Source organism: Diadema antillarum, unplaced genomic scaffold (assembly GCF_040938485.1).
Source record: "Diadema antillarum isolate AM-2024a unplaced genomic scaffold, OU_Dant_1.0 seq00001628_RagTag, whole genome shotgun sequence".
Classification (NCBI taxonomy): Eukaryota; Metazoa; Echinodermata; class Echinoidea; order Diadematoida; family Diadematidae; genus Diadema; species Diadema antillarum.
In genome coordinates, this window is record NW_027272337.1 from 148402 (window position 1) to 172419 (window position 24018).

The following is a 24018-nucleotide window of genomic DNA, read 5'->3' on the forward strand; positions in this document are numbered from 1 at the left end:
CTACCAAAGATCATAATTCTAGAAAAACATGGGAAAGAGCTCCAAAAATCCCTAACTGAAGTTAGCAATGGAGTTTCTAAACAAAATATGCATCATAAAATTCAGTAAAGCCAGCTGTATCTTCCTATATATGAATTATAACTCTGTTTGAAATATTCTTGGAATTTGTATAGGACCTTGAAAGGTCACCCATCAAATCACCAATTAATTCTCAAAACCTGGTAAAGAGCTTCAAAAATCAATAAATCCACTTCTACTCAGAGATATGAGACACACAATGTACTACTACAATGAGCATACTGTGTAGAACAATTTAAGCTCCAGTTCTACCCCCAATTTGTACTAATTAAAATTTTATTCTTCAACTCCATATGCCACTGTGTATTACAATTTCCCAAAACATGGTAAAGAGAGCCAAAAATCATAATTTCTGCAATTTCATATAAAATTCCCCCAAACAACATATCATCTTAACCGGAATATTATTTCCTATCATAATAACCACAAATTATCTAACAATTCTATATTTTACCATTTATTTTTGTTCTCTAACCCCCTTTTTCAAATCTTCCCTCACTCTTCCTATGCAACCCACATTATAACATACAGCAATTATACAACAACAGCAAACCCAAAAGATGTTCACCCCAATAAATATTCCCGTTCTGCGTGAACTAAAATCCCGTACCATTCAGATATATTATTTTAACACCTAAAGGGCCTTTAATTATCTCTTAGCTATCAGCACCAACTATAAATCCTAACATCTTCTTACTCACGTTGCTGGGATTCAAGAGGGAAAACAAATCTGTAACTTCTGAATTATAACAGATCAGCTGTGTCGAGTAAACAGTCGTCTGCATATGCGCGTTTTTATACCCGTCGGCCCCTTTACTCTAGCGCGTACTCTACACTATTTACGCGTATTGTTTACTTCTTCATTGGTAGTGTAACGCGAATGCGCTACCACAGCGCTACTTCAGCGCAACTTCCTTCTCACAGCTGCATATAGACTGATTCATTACACACATAGGGGTTTTTGCAACTATGAAGAAGAATTATCGTAAGTTACGTTGACAATACAAAAAGAGACTACAAATTATGACAACTATCACCAGAAAAGATGCCAAGAAAAGCAGGTAAGTACCTACAAATATAAATCTCTAATTCGTCCCTCCGTATATTAACTGTTATTACCACCCTACTTGTTAATAGACAAGGCAACCTAGATTCATGTACTGTATGAGTGACAGCGGTGTATACAGTGTATCTGTCGACTAGCAGTGTAAGGGTTCGTATACACAGTACACACGTAAGTTCAACGTACCGTACACAATCTAACGAGTAGGTCAGTATAAATGAACTCATACATAGTCTTTATCCATGTCTCGTTGTAGTGGCATGTACACATACAAGTTTTAAAAAAAAAGAATTTCAGGGTGTTCTCGCCACAATATCAAAGATATGTTCTTATGTTGTTATTTTTGTTATTTTCCCCTTTCTCTCATATAATCTTCATTTAATTATTTCTGATTTTCAACAAAGAGTATATTTACAGATGTAGGTGTACAAAATATACTTTCATGCAAAAAAAAAAGGTATATTCTGCATAGTAGGCCTACGTAGAAACATAATTCTAATACGCGATAAATAATGAAGCTTATAATTTTTATAAGGAGCACGATTTTAACATGTTACAAATGTTGAAATGGGGGGGGGGGGGTCGGAGGGGAGTGAGATAAAAAGTAGAGGTTGTAATATGCATTCCTCTCAGTATCAATATTAACAAGGTACACTCTTTTGTGCATAATACAAAGGAAGACATACACGACATAGGGTCTAACCACTCATTTGATGAGATGAGGATCCGGCTTTTAAAGTTTTGCCAGAGCATTTCTGAGGTTTTGAAATGGCTGGGATATCCAAATTAAAAAAGCAAAACAAAGCGAACCTAATAAAATGGAGGGTCCTATCTTTTAATAAGATCGTCTGCTTGTTTGATTGTTTTTATATCTCAACCATTACAAAACCAATTTTCATCAACCTTGCGTCATAGAATTGAATGCTCTTTCATGTTTTTCTCATTATCTCAAAAATTATAATAACAAAAAAAATCGTTGGAAACCTGACATAGCTACATGGATAAAGGCGCTGCCTTTGGCGCCAGAGACATTATGTGTACATTATCAAAGTTTGGACACGTGCAGGTTCAAACCCCAAGGATGCGGAAAAAGCTCCCCTCTTATGTCATACGTCAGTATGAAGCGCCATATAAATGCAATATTATGAATGATCGTAGCGTATCAGCCAGAATTCAACTTTGTCAATAGCTGGCGCCCGTAGTTTTGGTATCATGGTGCGCTGTCGCCACTTGTGAATTCCCCCTAACACGAATATTGTATGCCGAGTTGCTACAGAACTATCGGTGTCTATGACGTCATCGCTACTGGATAATGATGTCGAATGGGTCATCCACAGGTGTCTCATTTGCATACATTTTCGAAACAAGTTAATTCTGTATAGAAAGTCTATTTCTTTTTTCTTGTTTTGCAGAGACATTGCTAGTTATCCTACACCTAAATTGGTAGAAAATTAAATCGAGTTAACCAGTTTCCATAGTTTTCTTTTTGCTTATCAAAAATATAAAAACTCAGCCACCCTTCCTTGTGCGTGCTCTGCATGCATGCAGCGCAGCCAGTCATATTCATCATGCAAATGAGTATTCCTCCAGTCACAGAGAAACAAAATGGACGCAGGTGTGAACACTAGTTAGAACTACATGTATGCTGTAATGTCACGGGAATGCGACAAGACGATCAAATTCATGGAAGTTTCGTGATATTTTAGTGTGAGGTTGTGGCTGTACGATCCACTAAGGAATTCTCACACCCTCCATGGATGTTTTAGGGGAAAATGAAGCGATTCAGCAGATACTAAGTAAGTATTTTTGTCAGTGCGAGTGTCAGTGGTAGTATTTTGACTTCACCGTGTTTAGTATACCAGTGCCATTATTACCAGTCTAGACCGTACCGCAAACCGAGGTGATCACACGTAAAATATTACGGAAGACTAGCGGGCAGCAGCACAGTGAGATGTGACTCGCTGTCTCTCTGCTCTGCCGGAAAGAATCTAAACTTCACCTCATGAATTTTGTACTAGTGATCACGTTCTATCGTATTGAATAACTTCGATGTCTGAAGGGCAGTAGAAGCCAATCGTAGGGGTCTCTACTATTGTTTGCATGCTACAGAACGAAAACGATAAATTTTAATAAACGTAATGTAAAATTAGCAATGTTATTGTTGGGCCTACAAAAGCCCCAACTTGTGGGGGATAGTGTTCCGTGCCGTGGAGACTGCGCGCGTCTGGCTTCACGGAATAGAACCTAACTTGTTGGGACTATTAGGCCTACCCCTTCCGTAAAAAACTCAAAGTTAAAAAAAAAAAAAGGAAAAAAATGAGAAAAGACTCCACATGATACTGATAGCAGTAGAGATGGATTTTTCTGTCTAACATCCCGCATCTCTAGGGCCTAGATGTACTGTAGATCTACACATTCTTTTAATCTGCCTTTTTGACTGTCCTTCGCTCAGGCCATAATGTTGCAGGAGCGGAGAGAGGGCAAAAACAGAAATCAAGAAAATAATTTTAGATTTATTTCCAACAAGTAACGTTAAACTCTACTACTAGTACTACTAAGCTTATAGGTAGGGTAGAGGGTGCTGGAAAAGTGGAGATTTTCATGTATTTCGTGCTACCAGATCAGTGTGAAAAAAAGAAAAAGTTTAATAATAATATTTTTGCATGTCATCCGCTAAAAAAAGATGGTAAAATTTATAGAACCCTATGCGTGTCCAACACATCGACACTGTGCATTGTACAGGTTGTACATATGGGTGCTGTTCGTTGTTCCGAAGGTTCGCTATTCCGAAGGTTCATTATTCCGAAGGGTCGTTTAATCCGAAACATGCAAATTCCCTATACAAAAAATCCGTTCTACCTACAGGTTCGTTAATCCGAAAAATTGTGGCGTTATTCCGAAGGTTCGTTATTCCGAAGATTGGTTGATCCGAAAATGAAATTCGGAACAATGAACCTTCAGAATAACGAATCTTTGGAATAAAGAGCCTTCGGAATAACGAACCTTGGGAATAACGTGCTGTAACCATGTACAGAACACATTGTACATTGTACATGTATGATACTGACACCCCTTTAGTTACACCTTGTATACAGTACTCTCCGCGTAATCGGGTATCGCTTAAACGGGTACTCCGCTTACACATAATGTAATTGGGTAGTAATGTCAAAATCAGTTCCAATGCACATTAAATTTGCCTGATTAACGGGTTGCCCCTCCGCATAAATGGGTAAATAGTTTTCTTCTATTTGAAATACAATTTCTACCCACATTTTGTCGCGGATAAAACACTTTAAGAAATCATGAATGTCAAATTTTCCACGGGTAATCGTATTTTCTTTAGTTTGCAGAGAAGACCGATCATTTGGGGAGTGATTAAACAAACAGTGAAAACATATTTGTCCGTAAAAAGAGTGTAAATTATTGCTTCTGACTCGGCAAGTGTAATGTAAGGTACAACTGTATGTACAATGTATAATGTGCTGTGCAAGCATGCATAAAAGCATTCAGTGTAGGTGTTTGGTGCAGTGGACAATGCATACACATACACTGTAATGTACATCGTACATACATGTACACACATTGTATGTGTCAACTGTGAATGAGCGTTTTCTTCTGCTAATCGGGTACTCCGCTTAATCAAGTAAGAAACGCTCTGCCCGAGCCGCCGATTATGCGGAGAGTACTGTATGGCGTTGCACATAAAAAATGAACTTTCACGCATGAGACTAGTTATGCACAGTGCAGTGGTTTTGCGTTCTCCACAGTTCACTGGGGATTTGATGATGTCCAATTATAACTAAAAAACCCGATAATAAACAAGATCAACAGCAAAATAATGATACCATAGATCATAAATGCACCATTGGAAAAACACTACATTTGTGTACACGTGCATTGCACACGTATTGTCAATGGAGAGTAGGGGTGTTGGTTTCAAAACTATGGTGAGTGAGTCAAAATAACAACCCACGCGTTCGAAGCAGTTATCTTGGAACATGTACAGCAAATTGCATTTTTAATGAGTGCTTGTGAATTGAGAGTATAATTTTCTTTACATGTGAGTATTAAAAATTTCAGACAAATTGTGACATACAATGTATTCTAAGGATCTGCAGACTGTGTAAAAAGACGTTTTATAGGGTGTCGATGTGTTGGACACCCAACCATACATCCTACATGTCTAGATTCCTTGTAATCAAAAACGGGTGAAATTCAAATATGAAAAAAATTGCTCGCACGAAAATAAGCACTTTAAACATTACAGGTAAATTTACCTCGATATTGAAGTGCAACGTTTAGAGTAGAAACCTCTCCCAGAGCCTAGTCTACAGTAGACAGGCTTCATGTTAATTGTTATGTGCATACATGTGTATAATGTTTATACCCAGTGTATACACTTTAGGCCTACTGTCAAACCAGTGTACAGCTGTATATTACAATACACTTTAGGCCTACTGTCAAAGTGCCTAATGTCTGACAGTGCAAATGGGCGAACTCAATATGACTGGATTTTGCTGCTTGACCTCATCTCCACAATGACAACATCTCTTCAAATTTTACCCTAAGTACAACCTTTGTAGATCGTATGATATTTACATATGCATCATTACACCTGGATAGAACTCTACTGTACAAGTGTACATTGTATACCCTACAGGTACATATTTTTGTTATCATTATTTTGTGTGTGTGTGTGTATGTGTGTGTTTTCGAGGGCCACTCTTGTTTCATTGAAAAAGACACATGAGCTTATAATACTTCGGTAACTTTTGGCAAGATGCTCATTATACTGATTTTGAACTTTTTTTTTGTTTTTTTTTAAATATCGTATCGCTTTTTATAGACTACAGTTTGTTTCAGGTCTTCACAGTGTCAACATCCTTAGCCATGGCCGGACAGCTGGATCATGGATAGACATGATCTGTACACTGTACATGTACATAATAGAACGTACATGTAGCATAAATGGCACTCTCTAGTGCAGCGACAATATGTACAATAAGTGTATTAAAAGTTATACAGTTGAACCTCTCGTATCCGGACAAGTCGGGACCGGGGCTCATCCGGATAAGGGATTTGGCCGGATACGGGAGACTCAATGCTTTATACATGTACATATACATGTACATACACATGTACTGATGTAGCCCATTGTAGTACCACATGTAGTAATGTGTATGTACTGCAACCTTTTCATTGTTACATTTGGGGATGTTTCGGGATGTTGAAATGTCTGAAGGTAAGCAATTTGGAAGGAAATTTGATGCAATATATGTTAATCATATTGGAAGTAATATGTAATTCATGTGTGCTTGGGTAGGAGTTCTCAAGGAGTTGGGATCCCCCTTTCTTCCCGTAATTATTTAAAAAAAATCACGGCGAGATTGCGTCCGGATAATAGAGAGATCCGGATAAAGGGAGGCCGGATAATAGAGGTTCAACTGTATATCTTTTTTCATGCTCATGCAGCGGACATAGCGCATCTTAATGCAATCAAGAACTTTTCACTATTTCAGCTTGAAAATTGGTCAAGGGTCTAGGGCGGTACAGCTACAATGTAGTACAGGTCAACAAAATAACAAAACCAACAAATGTTGCAAGTATACAAAGTTCTGTACAATGTACATGTTTCCTGACAGATACTATGATATTGCAAGGACGGTTTTTCTGGTGGATTTTCTTGATTTTTATTGTCTTTTAAAAGATATTTTTTGTTACAATTTATTTCTTTCAATAAGAAATTAAAAATATATTTTGAAATGGCCTCAAAATGTAAAGGGGCATGGACAAGAAACACATGTTTATTTATTTGATTTCGCCTTGCCACTACCCTTTCCTTTGTTGGTTTTGTTGTTATTGTTGTTGTTGTTGTTTGCTTGCTTATATGAGATACAATTTACGTTTCATTTTTAATATTGGAATGTCTTGCAGCTAATTTCTTATGCACCTCTTCTCTGGTTTCTTCTCTTTCTCTGCAGACCAGGGCATTGATTTGGATCAACTAGAGAACTTCTTGACAGAATCTGATGCGAATTTGTGAGTTCAATGCTGTAAAAAGTATTCTTGATGAATTGTTCTCTACCTTGTACTTGTATACTTCTCCCCTTTGTAACTCCGTGTTTGTTTGCGTGCACATGTACATTCATTGTACAACGTTCTGTTAAATCTGTACTGTGTTGTATGTTTACTGCCTGCAGTGTTAATTACAATGTATGGAGATCATTTATGTACAGTACAGTGTACACTGCAGGGCAAGTCCAAGATAAGGTCCCCTCAGAAGGCAAAATTTCATCTTTGCTCAATATTGATATGTTTGGTATCATTTTGAAGCTTATGAGTTGAAGTTTTGATTTCAATGGAGGAAAAAATGATATTATGTAAGTTTATGCAAATTTCAAGGGCTTCATTTGCAAAAATGTAAAACACAGCGTTACGTATGGGACATTTATAAAAATTCATATTAATTCAAAGGAAAGCAAATGATATTTGATTAATATGTGGACATAAGAAGTTCATCAAATAGTTTAACTTGGTATAAAAATTTAGGGATTATGCAAATGATTATGCAAATTAGCTCGTGTCCTATCATGAGATGTCCCATACGTAACAAATTGAGGTCATTTTTTTTAGGTTTTTTCTGAAATTGCTAAGGATATTTTAATGCCCTTTTGGAAAGTTCTAATTTATTATTTAGAGAAATTAAATACCATAGAAAAAAGAAAAAACAGTAAAGGAAATATATTCTATTAGGCATTGAAATAATGTTACGTATGGGACAAATGCGTTACGTATGGGACATCCTCATACATATTGCATGTGAATGCATGTAGCTAGCTGGGAAGGTCTCTCAGTACACATATGGTCAATCATCCTGAAGAAAGCATCCCAACATTGCAGCTACTTTTGGGTTTTAGACACTTGAAACAATGCATGTACTTGACTGAACAATTTTCAGAAAGGGGGAGGGGAAAATGGCAAAATACACAATGAAAAATCAGCATTAAAGGGATGGTATAGTTTTTGTAGATATGGGGATTCAGTTTTAAACATTTAAATGAGATGATTGGAAACCAATTATATGAATTACTAAAGAGCATACAATCCTAAGACTAGAGGAATTCAAAGTTTATGTGACGGAGATCCAATTTGAAATGGTTGTGATATATACAAAAAATATATGAAGTAAAATGATTTCTTTTTATTGCAAGTGATACACAAATTGTCCTTATTCAGTTTCAATAGTAGCCCCGACAAAATTCATGGGTATTGAGGTGTGACTCGAATCAATGACCTGACAGTTAGACAGACATCATCTACTGTACTTGATCACTGGGGTTCGACGCAGCAGGTATTGCTTATTTATTGAAATTAATATTTCTTGTGTCAAGTCATTTTTTATTGAAACTAAATGGCAAACTGCCCTTCATCAATGGAAGTAAACACTTTAAACTATTCAATTTTTCAGTAGTAACTATCCTGATAAAAATAGGGCATCACATACTCAGGTTGGTCATAAAAAATATAGACTATGATTAAATGTCATTATGATGGTAGATATATGGGGAATATTGTTCCCTTGTCAATCTGGAACAGCATTTGAGTAATTTCAACTGATTCTACCTCAATGATTATGCAAAAATTTGTTTATGGGTATTTTGCAAAATTATTTTGCAAAATACCCATATAAAATTGGTTCTCCACACACTAAACGAATGGGGAACAAAGGGCATGCATACTCAGGTTGGTCATAAAAGTATAAAAATATGATTGAATATGATTATGATGGTGAATATTCGGGGAATAATGTTTCCTTGACAATCTGGATCAGTATTTGAGTAGTTTCAACTGATTTTACTACAATAATTATGCAAAATACCCATAAACATGGTTCTTCACACACTAAATGAATGGGGGACAAACTGTCCCATACGCAACTGTCCCATACGTAACGCGTCATGTCTGTCTTTAATTAGAACCTGTAATTAGAGCTTTTTGCCTAATGACATGAAACTTACCTGTGATAATCTTGAGTGTTGTGACTTTCATCACAGTGAGTTACAAGTTGTAGAATGAAATACTTTCAGAGAGTTTTGAGGTTGAAAAAAATGTTCAAAAACACAAAAGTTTTCTGGTCCCATACGTAACGGCTCATATTTTCTCTTCTAGAATATAATTGTCAAGGTCATTTTTCTCAATTTTTTACATGTTTATACTTCTCCTAGATATCAATCACCATGATGAAGTTCAATATGATCAAAGGCCATTAACACTATTTTTCAGGTCATAAAAGTCTCTGAATGTCCCATACGTAACGCGCGCATTATCTTGGACTTGCCCTGCATCTGTATTGAAAGCCCTCAGTACATGAACAACCACGATTGTGATTGTTAGAAGTAGAAAGGGAATTGATACATTTAAAGGTGCATACTGGAATATACAGTACATGTACAGGCATACATTTTGATATTAAAAACACACACACAAAAAACAACAACAAGTTTACAAGCAAACAGTTAAAACAACCAAACAAACAACAGTGTGACAGAAATTGACTTACTTTTATACCAATGTTACTTAAATACAAGTACCTATAAATGAGACAAAAACCTTTTTTGGGGAGAAAAGAATACATTTTCTCATATATTTCCCTCTTTGGCAAATGCCTATGGGATTTGCGTGTTAAAAACGAGGGAAATGTAGAGGGGAATACAGTGTAAGTGAATAAAGGGGGGCTACGCGTATCAAAGTGGCTTCAGAACTTTTTGCTTGCCTCTGAAATTCGGGCAAGCATTTGTTCTCATTGTTCAAAAGACACTTGTCCAAATTTGATTTTCACTTGCCTCAGGCAATCGGGCAAGCACGTACAAAAATTGTATGTGCGCGTGTTTGTAGCATGCTGATATAACAGACAAAGCTTTAAAGTTCCAAATTATGGAAAGAAGAAAGGAGATTAAAAGAAGGTACAGTGTATACTGGTAGTACAAATGTATTTCCATAAATTACAGTATGCCTTGGCAGCGACAATGTAATTTTGTGTGTGTGTTTACCACTATGAAGATTTCCTGCAGTGACAGGCTGTTATGGAAAAAAGGGCTCCAGTATGAAATACTGTAAACGTGGAAATTTTCGCGGTACATTAATTTTCGCGGATTTCGCGCTACGTTCGTCTAGCGCGAATATACATTTGTATCTTCGCAATTTTCTATGCACATTTTGAACGGCCTGAATTGTGTGCGCTTCGTCGATGATACTGCTACGTAGTACAGACATGTTTACGCATATTTATAGCAGTATCATCGCACGCACCGAACGCAGCGAGCCCATGGCCGATTGGTGTGCTACATCCACGCGGCTACAGTACTAGTACTACAGTACATGTATCAAGTAAAATACACATGTACTACGTAGTTGAGCGCTTGTACTCGCACTCGCGCCGCTCGCTACATCGCTCTTCGTACATGTACGCTGGCATCGCTGGATGAAAACAGAGACTGTGTATTAACCCGCTGCGGAGCGCGAATTTAAGAACCCGCGAATATGTTTTCGAGCCGCTCAGCGCGAAAAATTAATCGCGCTAAAATATTGACGTTTACAGTACAGTACCCTGTATACTACAAGTTGTAAACTGATGCTATTGAAAATGCATGTGTACAGTACCATCCATGTATCATTCAATACCAATTTCACTAGTTACTACAATTTGTATCACAGGTACTGTACATAGGCATGTATGTTGTACACTGGTACATGTGTACAGTATCCTGTACAAAAATGTACTTGCATGTACAAACTGTTTTATGTATGTATTACGTAAAAATGTACATTTGTAGTGTACACGTTACTACACAAAATGTATGTACACTGTACACAATAACTGTACAAGTGTGTATATTATATTGTAGATGTACATGTGTACTTAATACAGCATGTAATGTACATGTGTACACTTGTACATTTGTACAAGTACAGGGCCCCATTTCATAAAGAGTTGATATGATACACTGTAGCAACTCTCGCTGGAATGGCAATTGTCATGGTAACGACAAGAATCCAGCTTCCTGATTGGCTGTTGCTATTGGAAGTTGCCATTCCAGCAAGAGTTGCTATCATGAAATGGGGCCCTGATGACTTGATGTACACGTACAAGGTTGTACAATGTACACTATATAGGAACCACATGAAACCAGTGTACATTGCACGTGAACGTACAGTACAGTGTAGGTTTGACAGGTGTGATGTACATGTAGAGACACTGAGTTCATCAATTTTACACATTTTATGGCTGAGCGTTGTAAACACATGCCTGTGACAATAGTGAATGAAAGACTTGTACTCAGTATTAAAAGAACATTGTTGTACACATGCACACTGTACGTAGTACATTACGTTGTACTGCAAGCCCAACTGGATGAGTGTACATTGGTACCTTTTAGAGCAAACTTTCTTGCCAAGTATTTTCTTGTTATTCTGACTGTTCAAAAGCTGACTCAAGGCAAAGTTTTGCACAACATTTTTTTATGCTGTTCAAAAAATCTAGTTTATAGGCTATAGGTTATACATTGTAGATTGTACAGCATGTCTACTATGTTTGCACATTTTTTCATGTTATCATATGGTACCATGTAGTCCAATGTAACAGAAACATTGTACAACACTTGCAGATAACATCCAAAACAGAAGTCGCATGACAGTGTCCAAAGTCCAGTGTGCTCTGCCCTTGTGCAGCGCTTTTCTATTGTGTACACATAATGAATGGAGGAGACTGCAGTTAGAAGCTATTGTATTAAACACTGTGTGCATATTTACAGTGTGTTCTGATTTTATAGCACTCTTTGTATGCAGTCCTGTACAGCCCCTTTTCACCCCCCCCCCCCCTGCTATAAAAACACAATGAACCAGTGGTTACCAATTTTTGTTATGACAGGTACAATTTGTAGTTCATTTTGTTTTGTTTTGTTTGTTTTTGTTTTGATTCATGACATTTCAGTGTGCACTGTGCATTGGGCCCTACAGTAGGGCCTTCAATGGCATTCTTCTCTGTATACTGTTACGTACATATCTTGTACATACATGTAATGTAGTACAGAGTTCAGTCAAAAACAAACAAAAGAAAACAATCCAGAACAAATGAAAACCTTTTGCTCGTGAGAAGTAAAATAAATGGTCTGCATGTAGAATTGTAGTACACTAAATGTACATGCTGTACTGTACATTTTTATGAAACTGAACAAGTTTAATCTTTATATTAGTTTGAATAGTACAATGTACACCTGTACTTGTACAGTTTGTACAGTACAAGCTTTGTGTAGTGGATAACCCTGTAAACATTGATATTTTTGCATGATTATTATTATTATTTTTTTTTTCCACTGAGCAGCTCAAAAACACATTCTAGGGTTCCTCAATTTGTGCTGTGCAATTATCAACCCATTCAATATTTGCAGAGAAAATGGTGAAGATATTTTTAGGGGTTTTTGAATTTGCGCTAGCTGGAAGTATAGTGGCGTGAAATACTATGTACATGTATGCGAAAATATATGTACAATGCAAAATTATACCGTGAACATTTTTGCATTATATTACCTGTATACAGTATTAAACTGCGATTTGTACATTTGTATACACATACATGTAATGTGTACATGTAGTCATGTCTATTATCTACACGTGTACCAAATCTACAGGGTTTGTCCTCTACGTACAATTGTACAAAGTGTACATTTGTACACTTGCACATCATACAGTTGTACAGATTGTGTACACAACATTATGTATAGTGCTATACAGCCTTTACAGACATCTCTGTTTTCTCACTTTAGTTCTGTAGAGTGGTGTTACCATGGTACTATGTTAATTCCTTGAGGAAAAACTTTTGGTGTACCCTGTCCCTCCAGCCTACTACTGTACATTTGTACTTTCATTCCTTTTAATCTACAATGTACAATCTGTACATAATGTAGATCAAATTGATGTGGCCTTGTAACAGCCTGCAAGTGGTAACTTTTTGAGGGATGGTTCGAATTTAACTTACAAACTGTAAATCATTAACCAAAAACATGACTATCATATTAAAGGATATTTTGGGGTAAAGACCAATTGCAGAGTTGTGCCAGCATGACATCATCATACATAGACTTTCTACCTGTATCATCTATCAATAAACTTTTAATAGTACGCATGGTTGCAACCAATACATGTACATTTGTATCTCTTCATTCTAATCGCAAAGAAATGAGAAACTTCCTAATTCCATATCAAATGTCCTACATGTACAGTAGTAAAAAAAGAATTTTCAGAGTAGTTGAAACCTACAAATTGTAAAGATTTTGTTGTTTTTTTTTTCATCTCGTTTCTTATGCCCTATTATCAAAGTCAACTTACAGTTTTGTAAACAAAATGTGGAGTTCCATGCTTAAGTCATCTTCTTATTTGTCTACAACAGAGCACTATCCGATATAACCAACGATGGATCCCTTGGCCTCACCCACGGTGGTCAGGGGCCGGCTGGGCAGCTGCTGCCCCCGAAATCACAGCCCATACCTTGCATGACAGACAATGGGGTCTCCGTCTTCGAGAACCTCGGCTTCAGCAGCGAGGTGGACCTTGATGGAATTCCCACAGTTCCAATGAGGTGTGTGGAGTGATGATGATGGTTGTTGTTAAAACTGTACATGTATTGTACATGTATCCCATGCATTTAAAGGGACGCAGTCCTCACGAAATCTAAAAAAAATATGTTGTTGTTGGTACCTCCAATGAACCACTTTCATCAAAAACAAACTTTCAAATCACCAAATAAGCTCGTACATTTCGGTTTAAAAAGTGTGACTCTGCAAATGAGCAAGTCTTGGCGGAGAGTCATACGTCATCGATGCACAACTCTTTCCAGCGGTGTTCTGCTCGTCATCCCTAGTTATTTATAAATTTATACATGTTTACTATTTATTTTTATATTAATTGTAAATAAGCTTGAAATATTTTGTTTGAAAAAATAAAACCACATATTGTCACATTTTATGAAAAAATCAGATATGATCATTTTGAACACTTAAATTGGTTTTCTGAGGCACGGCTGTCAAATTGAGATTAGGGCATCAATGACGTTGCACCTTTTGGCAGGCTCTTAAACGATCGCTTGCAGGAATTATTTTTAAAAAATCGCGTACGGAGACAATTTTTGATGTCCACGTGTATAAATTGGTGAAAGGTTATATTTTTTACTCTTCTTAATTATCAGTACAGTGAAAATCTCAGGACTGCTTCCCTTAAAAGGCACATGGACCTGGGATTTATTATCAAGAGGGTGCTTTTAGGATGCAGTGGCGGATCCAGAGGGGGGTGCAACTGGCGCATGCCCCCCCCCTTTATTTTTCGTTAAAAAACAAAAGAAAAAAAAAGAAAAAAAATGAAATGAAACCTGGAAGTGGCACCAGAAATATTATTTGCGCCCCCCCCCCCCCACCCCACCCCTTTACAGAATTCCTGGATCCGCCCCTGGGATGGATGGTTTAATGATCACTGCCTTCTTCAACAGATGTTGCAAAATGTATTAAAAGCTACAATGTGAAATATCCATTATAGATATTATGTTTTTTAAACTGTCAATGAAAAGTACAAATTGTAGGTCATGGGCAGCGTATTATTGCTTGTTCTAGCTTTAATAATCATTCACAATTTGCTGTACAGTACGTGGAGCAAGCCATAGACAGCAGGCAAATCAATAGAGAAAGTGAGATCGGCATTGTTTTTAACCATTTTCAACATACTCACCGAATGAGTCAATTTAATAATCAGATATCAGGAGCATGGCAGATACGGTACCTGAGCATCAAACTTTATCCAACAACACCCTCTACAAATGTAGAATCAGAGGTCTTGTATGTGCCTTTGATCTTGATGAGAGATACAATGTAAGATCGAGATTGTAAAAGAGGTGCAGCAAAGTATGGTTTATTATCACATGGAAACTTGCATAGGATACGCGTACAAATGTACAATCTACATTGTACACTGTAAATGGTCTCGTCATATTGTACTAAGTCTCTCAGATTAAAAAATGTAAGAATATGTAGATGAACGGTGTAGACATCAACTTCCGGGAGATGTGCACTCGCAATGTACAATATAATACCACAGACAAAGCTGTAGAAATGGGACCCTGTGTGATATACATGTATTGTATGTAGTGTACTTCTGTGAGGTTCTTTCATTTGATGGCTGTTTGTTGTAAAGCCATTCACTAGTACATTTGTACACGCATTGTACAAATCTTACATTTGTGTATAATTCAGCATTGGTGCGGGTGTACAGTTTTATGATGCTGAGTGCTGGCTTGTGTACCCATGCAATTTTATGTGTTTTTTTGTTGTCATTTCTTTTACTGTGTAGTCATATTCCGGACTCCCCTCCCGACTCCGGGTCCGAGCCTTACTCGCCTCCAGACAACAAGCTGGACCAATGTCTGTCCCACTACCAGGGTGGCGCCTTCAACTCTCAAGGCATGCCAGGGCAGGGCATGGTGAGCCAAGAACACCCAGTGACAAACATGAACAGATCCTCGGTTCTTGGCAACCCCCAACAGCAGCCGCAGCAGCAGCAGCAACAGGTTCCCATGGTGACGACAATACCTCACAGCAGTGCAATCCCCACGCCCATGATAACGCAAGCCTCGCTACCAGTGCCTTCTGACCACACGTTACCGCTGACCGGTATCCCGGTACCGGCTGGACTGGGACTGCCAGCGGGCATGGCGCCCTCTGCACCGGCCCAGGTACCAGTCACCCTGGGAGTGTCCTCCATTTCGGCCGGAGTGCCACAAACGGCGCCGCAGCAGTTCACAAACTTCCTGGCAGACTCGCAAACAACTGCCGTTACCTCCAGCCTGTCACAAGTGCCAATGAGGGAGACAATTAACACCACATTGACGAGAAAAGATAGGTATGAAAGGTGATTGGTTTTAGCAGTATCACATAAACCTTTGTGATATTGAATGCCTGACGTGTGTGGACTCTCATTTCTTTTTGATACCAAGGTATTTTGTAGTCACCAACAAACCCTGCCACTACACACAGAGCTGTAATCTGTTTTTGTTTAGTTTTGCTTTTACTTTTGTTTTTAGTTGCTCTTGTGAAGTACTTTACCTCCATGACTTGCACATCTCTATAGGGCAAGTCCAAGATAATGTCCCCTCAGATGCTCAAAATTCATGTTGTAGCCAAAGAGTTAAATTATATATTTCCAGCAAAGAAAATATTGAATTATGCAAATTTATGCAAGAAATATGACCTTAATTTGCATAAAGTAAAAACAAACCTTACGTATGGGACAAATTAAAAATATTCATATAAAATCAGTTGAATTTGTCATTGACCTAGTTCCTTTATGGACATGACCCCTGTATGAGCTAGTATAATTTCCAATTGGTAAAACAAGGTCAGCACATTAATTATGCAAATTATGCACTTTCCCAGAATGAAGTGTCCCATACGTAAGGATTTGAGTATGTTTTTTTAAGTTTTCTCTGAAGATTTCTAACATTGACCAATCATACTTCAGGAAGTTCTAATTTATTCATTTTAACTCCAGATTAGCAAAACTAAATGTGGAAATTTAATTAGTCCTTCGTCTTATAACTAATTAAAGTTTGCTTACGTATGGGACAAATGCCTTACGTATGGGACATTACATGCAAAGTGAATGGGAAAACCGCCTTTTGACATGGATGCTATATGTCGTTACATTTGTTTGGTTAATGGTTATCTTTGCACCTACTCTGAAGGATATGTCTATATATCTGCCTCTCCTACTCAGTTGACCTCAGGGAGAGTGTAAGAACAGCTTTATTGAGTCATTCTATGATTAAGAAAGGAAAATAAAGATTATTCATTTATTTTCTTATTTTCATTACAGGCTGTGCAGCTGGTCTTCAATTAGCATTCCTCCCTTTAACATTTTGATATTGGATATTTTCTTAATTCAGTTATCATTTTCAACTTTACCTCTCTACAAAATGACTTTGTCCAAGAGAATGGGATTCTCTGAGTGTCATTTTAGGTGCAGTACATTGTTCAGCATGTACTACAGGCTGTACAGCCTCAAAAGGGAAATCGTGCTTGTGGAGCTCATCAATGACAACATTACAGGTCTTACTGAATAGAAAAATCACTTGAGGTGACAGCAGGTAACTTTGTCATTACTAGAGTTGATAGCAAAGGAAAAACCCTACGAGAATACTTTTTATTTTGATATGATGTTTAATATTTCAACTGCACACCCTCAGAATATGTCATGACTTTATCAAGGTCATGAACATGATTTCTGAAAATCCGGTAAAATGAAGACTATAGTTTACATTTACCATGAACCACAATATCAATACTGGTTCTCTGGTTGGAGTGCTAAAAACACAAACCACACAAAAAATGGGGAATTCATTTTTTTTTTATATTTTGTGTTTGAGGAGACAGATGTGCTCTGAGACACCTTCATCAAATCATACAATGTACTTACTTTGTACCCCACATCTACACAATTATCACCATACATTGCAATCAAATGAGGTTACTAGAATTTATCAAAATTGTAAGTTTCAGATCAGTGAGTTACTTAAGTGTTTCAAATCTAGAATTACATTTTCTCTTAAGATTTGAATACAAATGACAATCTTTCCTGTTTCACTACACAAGCATTATGTATGTACAAAGTATCAACACAAATTTTGTGGTCTTTGGTTTCATAGACTTGAAGCCATGCAATTTGAGAAAAAAAGCCAGCATAGGTACATACATTCTTCTATCTCTTTGTTCTACCACGGCTTTTAAAGTCTAAAAGTTTCATTAAAATTTTGATTGATTTTGCAGAAGCTAAAATTCACATGGCAAAACATGATGATTACAGAGCAAAATGAATTACTCTTGTTGTTGTGTTTTGTGCTGCATTTCAAACAATTATAAAGCTCTATAAAAACTTAGACAACTTGCAAGGTAAGCCTAGAACTACTGAAAGTACCTACTTCAAACTGTATTTGCAAATTACACTGTACATGACATTTGATTTTACAGTTGAAATTATCAAGACTACAAATTAGTCATGGTACATGTGCATGTATGCTACATCAAGGTCACAAGCTAGAATTCGCACATCTTTTTTTTTTTTCAATTGATAAAAATATTGACAAGAGTATTACAAATGGGCTAGAAATAGAGTGTCAGTATATACTGTATCTGTATGTATAGACATCATGACGACAGTGTTAATGCATGACGGAATCCAAACTAAGATATTTAATTGTAAATTGGTAATTACTTTTATTTGTCTTATTTTAGCTTTTGTTAGGTGCCTGAACTGGGAAAGCACCTACTTAGCAGTCTATTTCATTTGTTAAATGTTGTAGTATGATTTGTGGAACTGAATATGACACTATGGGAAAATTCAAAGTCATTCCCATGAATACACTTGTGCACTAAAGACATATGTCCCATACGTAAGTTGAGCCATGTCCCATACGTAAGGTGTACTTTCGTTAATTAAACCAACTTCATGAAAAAATGCTGTATTCTTTTGCAATGAAACTTTGCTGAAAGATACTTCAGTATTGTACCTTTCTTCACTTCTAAACAGAACTTGATCAATAAGGTACTTTCAGAGAACTTTCAAGTCAAACCTTTTTTTGAAAAATCCAGTTTTTCTCTGGTCCCATACGTAAGTTGCCATATTTTTCTTAATAAAATAATTAACCCAAGGTCAAATGACATCAAACTTAGACACAATGTTCTTCTCAGGGATACCAGTCATCCTGATGATACATAGTAAAATCCAAGTGCTCCTTCATTACTTTTCAGAGGTTTGAAATCTCTGAATGTCCCATACGTAAGGTGCGCGATATCTTGGACTTGCCCTATATTCAAGTTTCATTCACTTTTTGGACACGGTCAAGAGCTCCTCAAATCTCCATGACACTCTGTTTTGTAGCCTACATGTTTGAACAATGCTTTCTATAGAATTAAATCCTACATTGGTGACAACAGCAATGTATCAATGTACACTGTACATGGTCTTCAAATTTACAGATCATTTAGAACTGCAAAATTTGTGTGAGTCTTTATACAAAATGTACATCAATTCAACAGGTTGACATGATGTGTAGGTGAAGTGCTGCATCGATTTAATGCAATCATATTCATCAGTTTTGGTTGGTCCTGTAAGATGAAGAATGTTCACATGCCTTTTAATTTTGCAAATTTTGCAAGAGCCAAGATTTTTTGAAATTATTGAAAATGCACACAAAAGCTTGAAATTTGTTTACACTCTCTGCATTGAATGCCACTGGCAACTCACGAAAATTTCTTGCCGCGAAAAAGGCCACCATCAGCTCCAATTCGCGAAAATCTTGATGCCGTGATTATATCATGTGTTAAAGTAGTAACACTGCAGTATCATGCAGTGGTAGTCCTTATGTTTTAAGATTTTAGGAGTGATAAGGTAGGAGGAGTGCTGCAGCAAACGTGAAAGTGTAAAGGAGATGGTGCTGATTATGGACATTACAAATCATCCACACTTTTGGATACTGGTATAGACACCATTGGGGAGAAGCTCAGTTTGAGAAAAATTTTCACCAAGACAGGCTGGTATTTGCAGCCAATGTGCGCGGTGATGCAGTTCCACTATTCAAATTCCAGTCAAGTTTACATTACCATACAGACTTTTTGTACCTCCAATTCTAACTACCATTAGCCTACAAGACCTGCACAACTACATTACTGCAGTAGCGATGAGCAAGTGCATTGTTATACAATGTACAGTGCACCCCTTTTTAACTGACACGGTTGGAAAAACAAAAATCCTGTTACAACCAAGTGAAAAATCAGGGCACTATTAAACTTATTATCTATACATGTATATTGTTTGGCTATCAAAGAAAATTTTGATGTAATGAAAGAAAACTGTCAGTACTGACGACTTTGTTATAAGATTAATGAGAGTTGCCTGTACCTTATAACAAAAGTTAATGAATGTGGAACACTGATTAAATTTAACAGACACCTTTTTTATAATTATAGTTACTCAACCCCAGTTGTCATGTGGGATAAACTTCTTTTTAGAGTCCACTGCTAATTGAACCCAAAACTCTTCTGCTTGCCAGTGCAAACTGAATATTTTGTGGTAATTGTCATTTTTGATAGTGAAACACCAGTGTCAAGAGTTTGCTATCTTGCCAGAAACATACATTGCATGTGGCATGACACTCACGCATAGATAGAGACAACAGCTTTTTTTTTTTTTTCGCGTCATGAAACTTTCACAAATTGGCGACTGACATTCGATGCGCTGCAAAAGTTTCATGCTTGCGAAAATGTGTGTTTTTATAGTATCTCTTTTTGCCCGTGTGTGGCATCAACTTTGCGTTGTCATGGAGTTCTTCCCCAAGCAAAGTCTGCAGTGTACATGCGATGTGAATACATTTCAGCAGGGTCTTCCTTCTTCGGAATATTGTGGATGTATCAAAAGTATTTAAGATGTACCCAGTAATCCTTTGTACTCACCACAGTCACTTAGCAGTGATTCACCTTTATATGTAAAATAAACAAGTATGCTTTCCAGAGTTACTGTAGTTGTGCTATTTTCCAGTATTGACATTTTTTGTTTTGTTTTGTTTTGTGTTTTGTGTTTCTTGTGACTGCAGTCTGATTGGCCACACGCAGAAGAAGAGGCGGCATTCAATATCTCCAGAAAACACCATCAACCAGAACATGCTCAACAAACTGATGCAAGTGAAACAGGAGCCAGGTAAATACAATGTAGCTCCCTCCCTTCCCAACTCTCTGTGTTCACACTGGCTCTCTGTATCATTTCATGCTGAGTGTTGGCGATGTATTGGTAGCCAGCCATTCACTTGAAGTCTCTTGTGTGTATCGATCATTTCTGTGTTCTTGTTAATGTTACCTGTTGCCATAAACTTAAAAGTAACAACAAAACATGCTGATGAGGTATCTTTAGTGATATTCAGCTGCCCTGGTGTGATATTCATGTGGAACTTGCTGCCTGGATTCAAAATTTCTTTTGTCACAGTACTAGTTTGAAATATTTGTCCCATCAGCAACATCAGACTGCTATAGACAAAATTTGTGTACTGTGTATGTTGGATGTCATCCATTAAAAAAAAACAATCTGAATGCTTTTTGGCCCTTTTGCTGTGGTAGGTCTTTCATTTTTTTTACCTGTGAGAAGACTCTTAAAATTTTTGCAACAGCAGTGCCACATTATAATGTGATTTTTTGACACATGCTTGTACATCATGCTGTAATACACAGCATATATACACAGGTACATGTACAAAATCAAATTGGCTACCCTTAAAGCTATATTTCGCAAACAAACCCAAGATTCAGCTTTGGGTGATTTTATCTTAAATCTTTCTTTTTTATCTTTCTGGTGTACAAAAAAAAAGTGGTTGCTAACAGCTATTTGAGTTCATTCCACACTGAGATTTGAGTCAAATGAATGAAGTGGGAGTGTAGACACAGACAGTTTTCAGCTCAGCTGTGGGCACCAGCAGGACTCTGTTTTTTGTTGATTGTCTGTACGTCTGTCTGTTTAAGTTTGTACTGTAAATGTCAGCTACACCTGTGCAATGTTGGGACTCAAGTTTCAAATAGCAATTAACAAATAAGCCTCACGTTCTTATCATGGTTCAGCATACAGTGTAGAGGTCATGGTCAAAATACTATATGAATAAACATACTATCTTAAGTGCCACCTTGTGGCATCACAAGAGATACACACATGTATGTAAATGTAGTTCCTTCATTTGATTTCTTCTGTAGACCGATTGCTAAAAGAGAGACTTACAGGTAATACAAGGACAAGAGATTGTGCATGCTTGATCTACACCATCTTACATTTTTGTACCTTTATTTTATAATCTTTATTCTTTTTTTTTAATCCATAGTATTTTTCATTTTGTGATATTATGACACAATAATCATCCATTATATTTTTGTAACCTGTAGTGAAAGAGATGAAATCTATGCTTAGATTGATTTATTTTTTGATAATAGAGAACTTGAATGGTGAGCATCTGGCATGTTTTGATGCAAGTCGCCAGTACTTCACACTTTAGTTTTAAAGGGATAGTACAGTTTTGGTGGAGATGAGAATTGGGTTTTTAACTTTTTGCGAGATACCAAGAAAACACTTATGATTTAGTACAGAACATACCATTTTAAGAGGAATTCAAAGTTTATATGACGAAGATCGGGTTTGGAATGACTGAAACATCAAAAAACAAAGTAAAACAAAGCGATCGTAATTAAGTGTGGGTCCCACACTTTATTAGAATCGCTCTTTTTTGATATCTCAGCCATTTCAAAACCAATTTTCATCAAATAAACGTTGAATTCCTCATAGAATTACATGCTCTTTCACATTTTATAAGAGGTTTCTCATTATCTTACCAACAAATGTTAGAAACCTGAAATTAGGTGTCAACCATAGCTGTACAATCCCTTTAAGAAATTGTTAATATTATAAGAAATCGTTATGTTACTTTGATTTTAATGCCCTACATGTACAGCTAAATACATTGTACATGTATAGTCTCAGATATGTAACCTCATTAACTGAAATTATGTATACACTGTACTGCACACTGTTTATTGTTTGCAAAATCATGCAAGTGTATGTTTTTATTTCATCTTCACGCAAATATCCACATGTTTCTTTAGTCATGAATTTTTATGTAAAAGATTTAATAGTAGGCCATGTCTGCATCATTTTCTGTTTTTTTTTAATTTTTTCATTGAGAGAACATTGAAACACAATTGTATCCATCAGAAGCACAACATTAATTCATCAGATTATATCACAAGCTTGAACACAAGCACAATAGCTAACCTGAGGATTGGCATGGCTTTCATATAAAAATGGACTTCTATGCATGTGATTCCAATTTCAAGTCATCTACAGAGAGCAGTATTGTCTTGATATTTGGGGTTTTTTTTCAGTGTGATATTTTTCATACATGGTGCTGATTTACAAATTGTAGTCTTTTCAATCACCATTGTAAATGGTGACACTACCTGAATTGTGTTTACCTTCAGAAAACATTGTAGGAGTTTTTTTTTCTTTTTTTGAAAGAAGTGAGTTTAGCTTTTAAGATGTACATATGTACACTGTATATATGACAAGTTGAAGTGTTCCATGTGTAATCTTGATAAAACATGTACATGAATAAAGTAATGAATGACAAATTGTGCGACCCAAATCCTGTTAGGTCTGACAAGAAGAGAAAAATGTGGGCACTTATAGTACAAGTAAAAGGAATATTAAAGGAATGCATTGAGTTTCTTGGCTGATTGCTGCCGAACATTGCACAAAGCCTAATAATTTACAATGTAGGTCATACCACAAGCTGAAATCTCTACAATGTAGAAGAGGAAGTTGGAATGGATTGTGAAGGAGCCACTACACTTGTACCACCATTGAATCAGTTCATTAAAGCATGACTAAAAACCAAAGCCTTTTTGTATGACATCCTGCTGCAAATTCATGCTTGCCCTGATTGACAGCTACCCCCTGAAACTCATTATTGCTTGATTTCGTGATGACCTCAAACTGTCCAGGGCTGCAAAATCTCATTACATTCATGTCAGCTTGATGGTTTAATTATATTGACAGCAGGCATGACAGTTATGGTCATCTTTGTTTAATAGCGCTGCGTTTGTAATGTATGAATATTTATTTACAGCTGTATCTACAGTGTACATGTTGCAGGGCATTTCCACAGTAAAAGGGCACATTTCAGGGATGTTGCTTTATTTTTTTTTGTTTCCAGTGTGCATTACCCACAGTACAATATGATCTTGTAGAATAGTGTA

The 24018-nt window shown here is 36.7% G+C and overlaps 1 protein-coding gene across 1 annotated transcript in view; it reads left to right on the plus strand.

The window, feature by feature from the left end:
• Positions 1–2740: 2740 nt before the first annotated feature.
• The window catches only part of LOC139711228 (myelin regulatory factor-like), a 45164-nt gene continuing 23886 nt past the window's right edge, over positions 2741–24018 (plus strand). Inside the window, exons 1-5 of the mRNA XM_071623146.1 lie at positions 2741–2937; positions 7123–7180; positions 13587–13775; positions 15533–16081; positions 20826–20929. Of these exons, the coding sequence (XP_071479247.1) occupies positions 2895–2937; positions 7123–7180; positions 13587–13775; positions 15533–16081; positions 20826–20929 (943 nt within the window). The 5' untranslated portion in view covers positions 2741–2894. The remainder of the gene's footprint in view (positions 2938–7122; positions 7181–13586; positions 13776–15532; positions 16082–20825; positions 20930–24018) is intronic.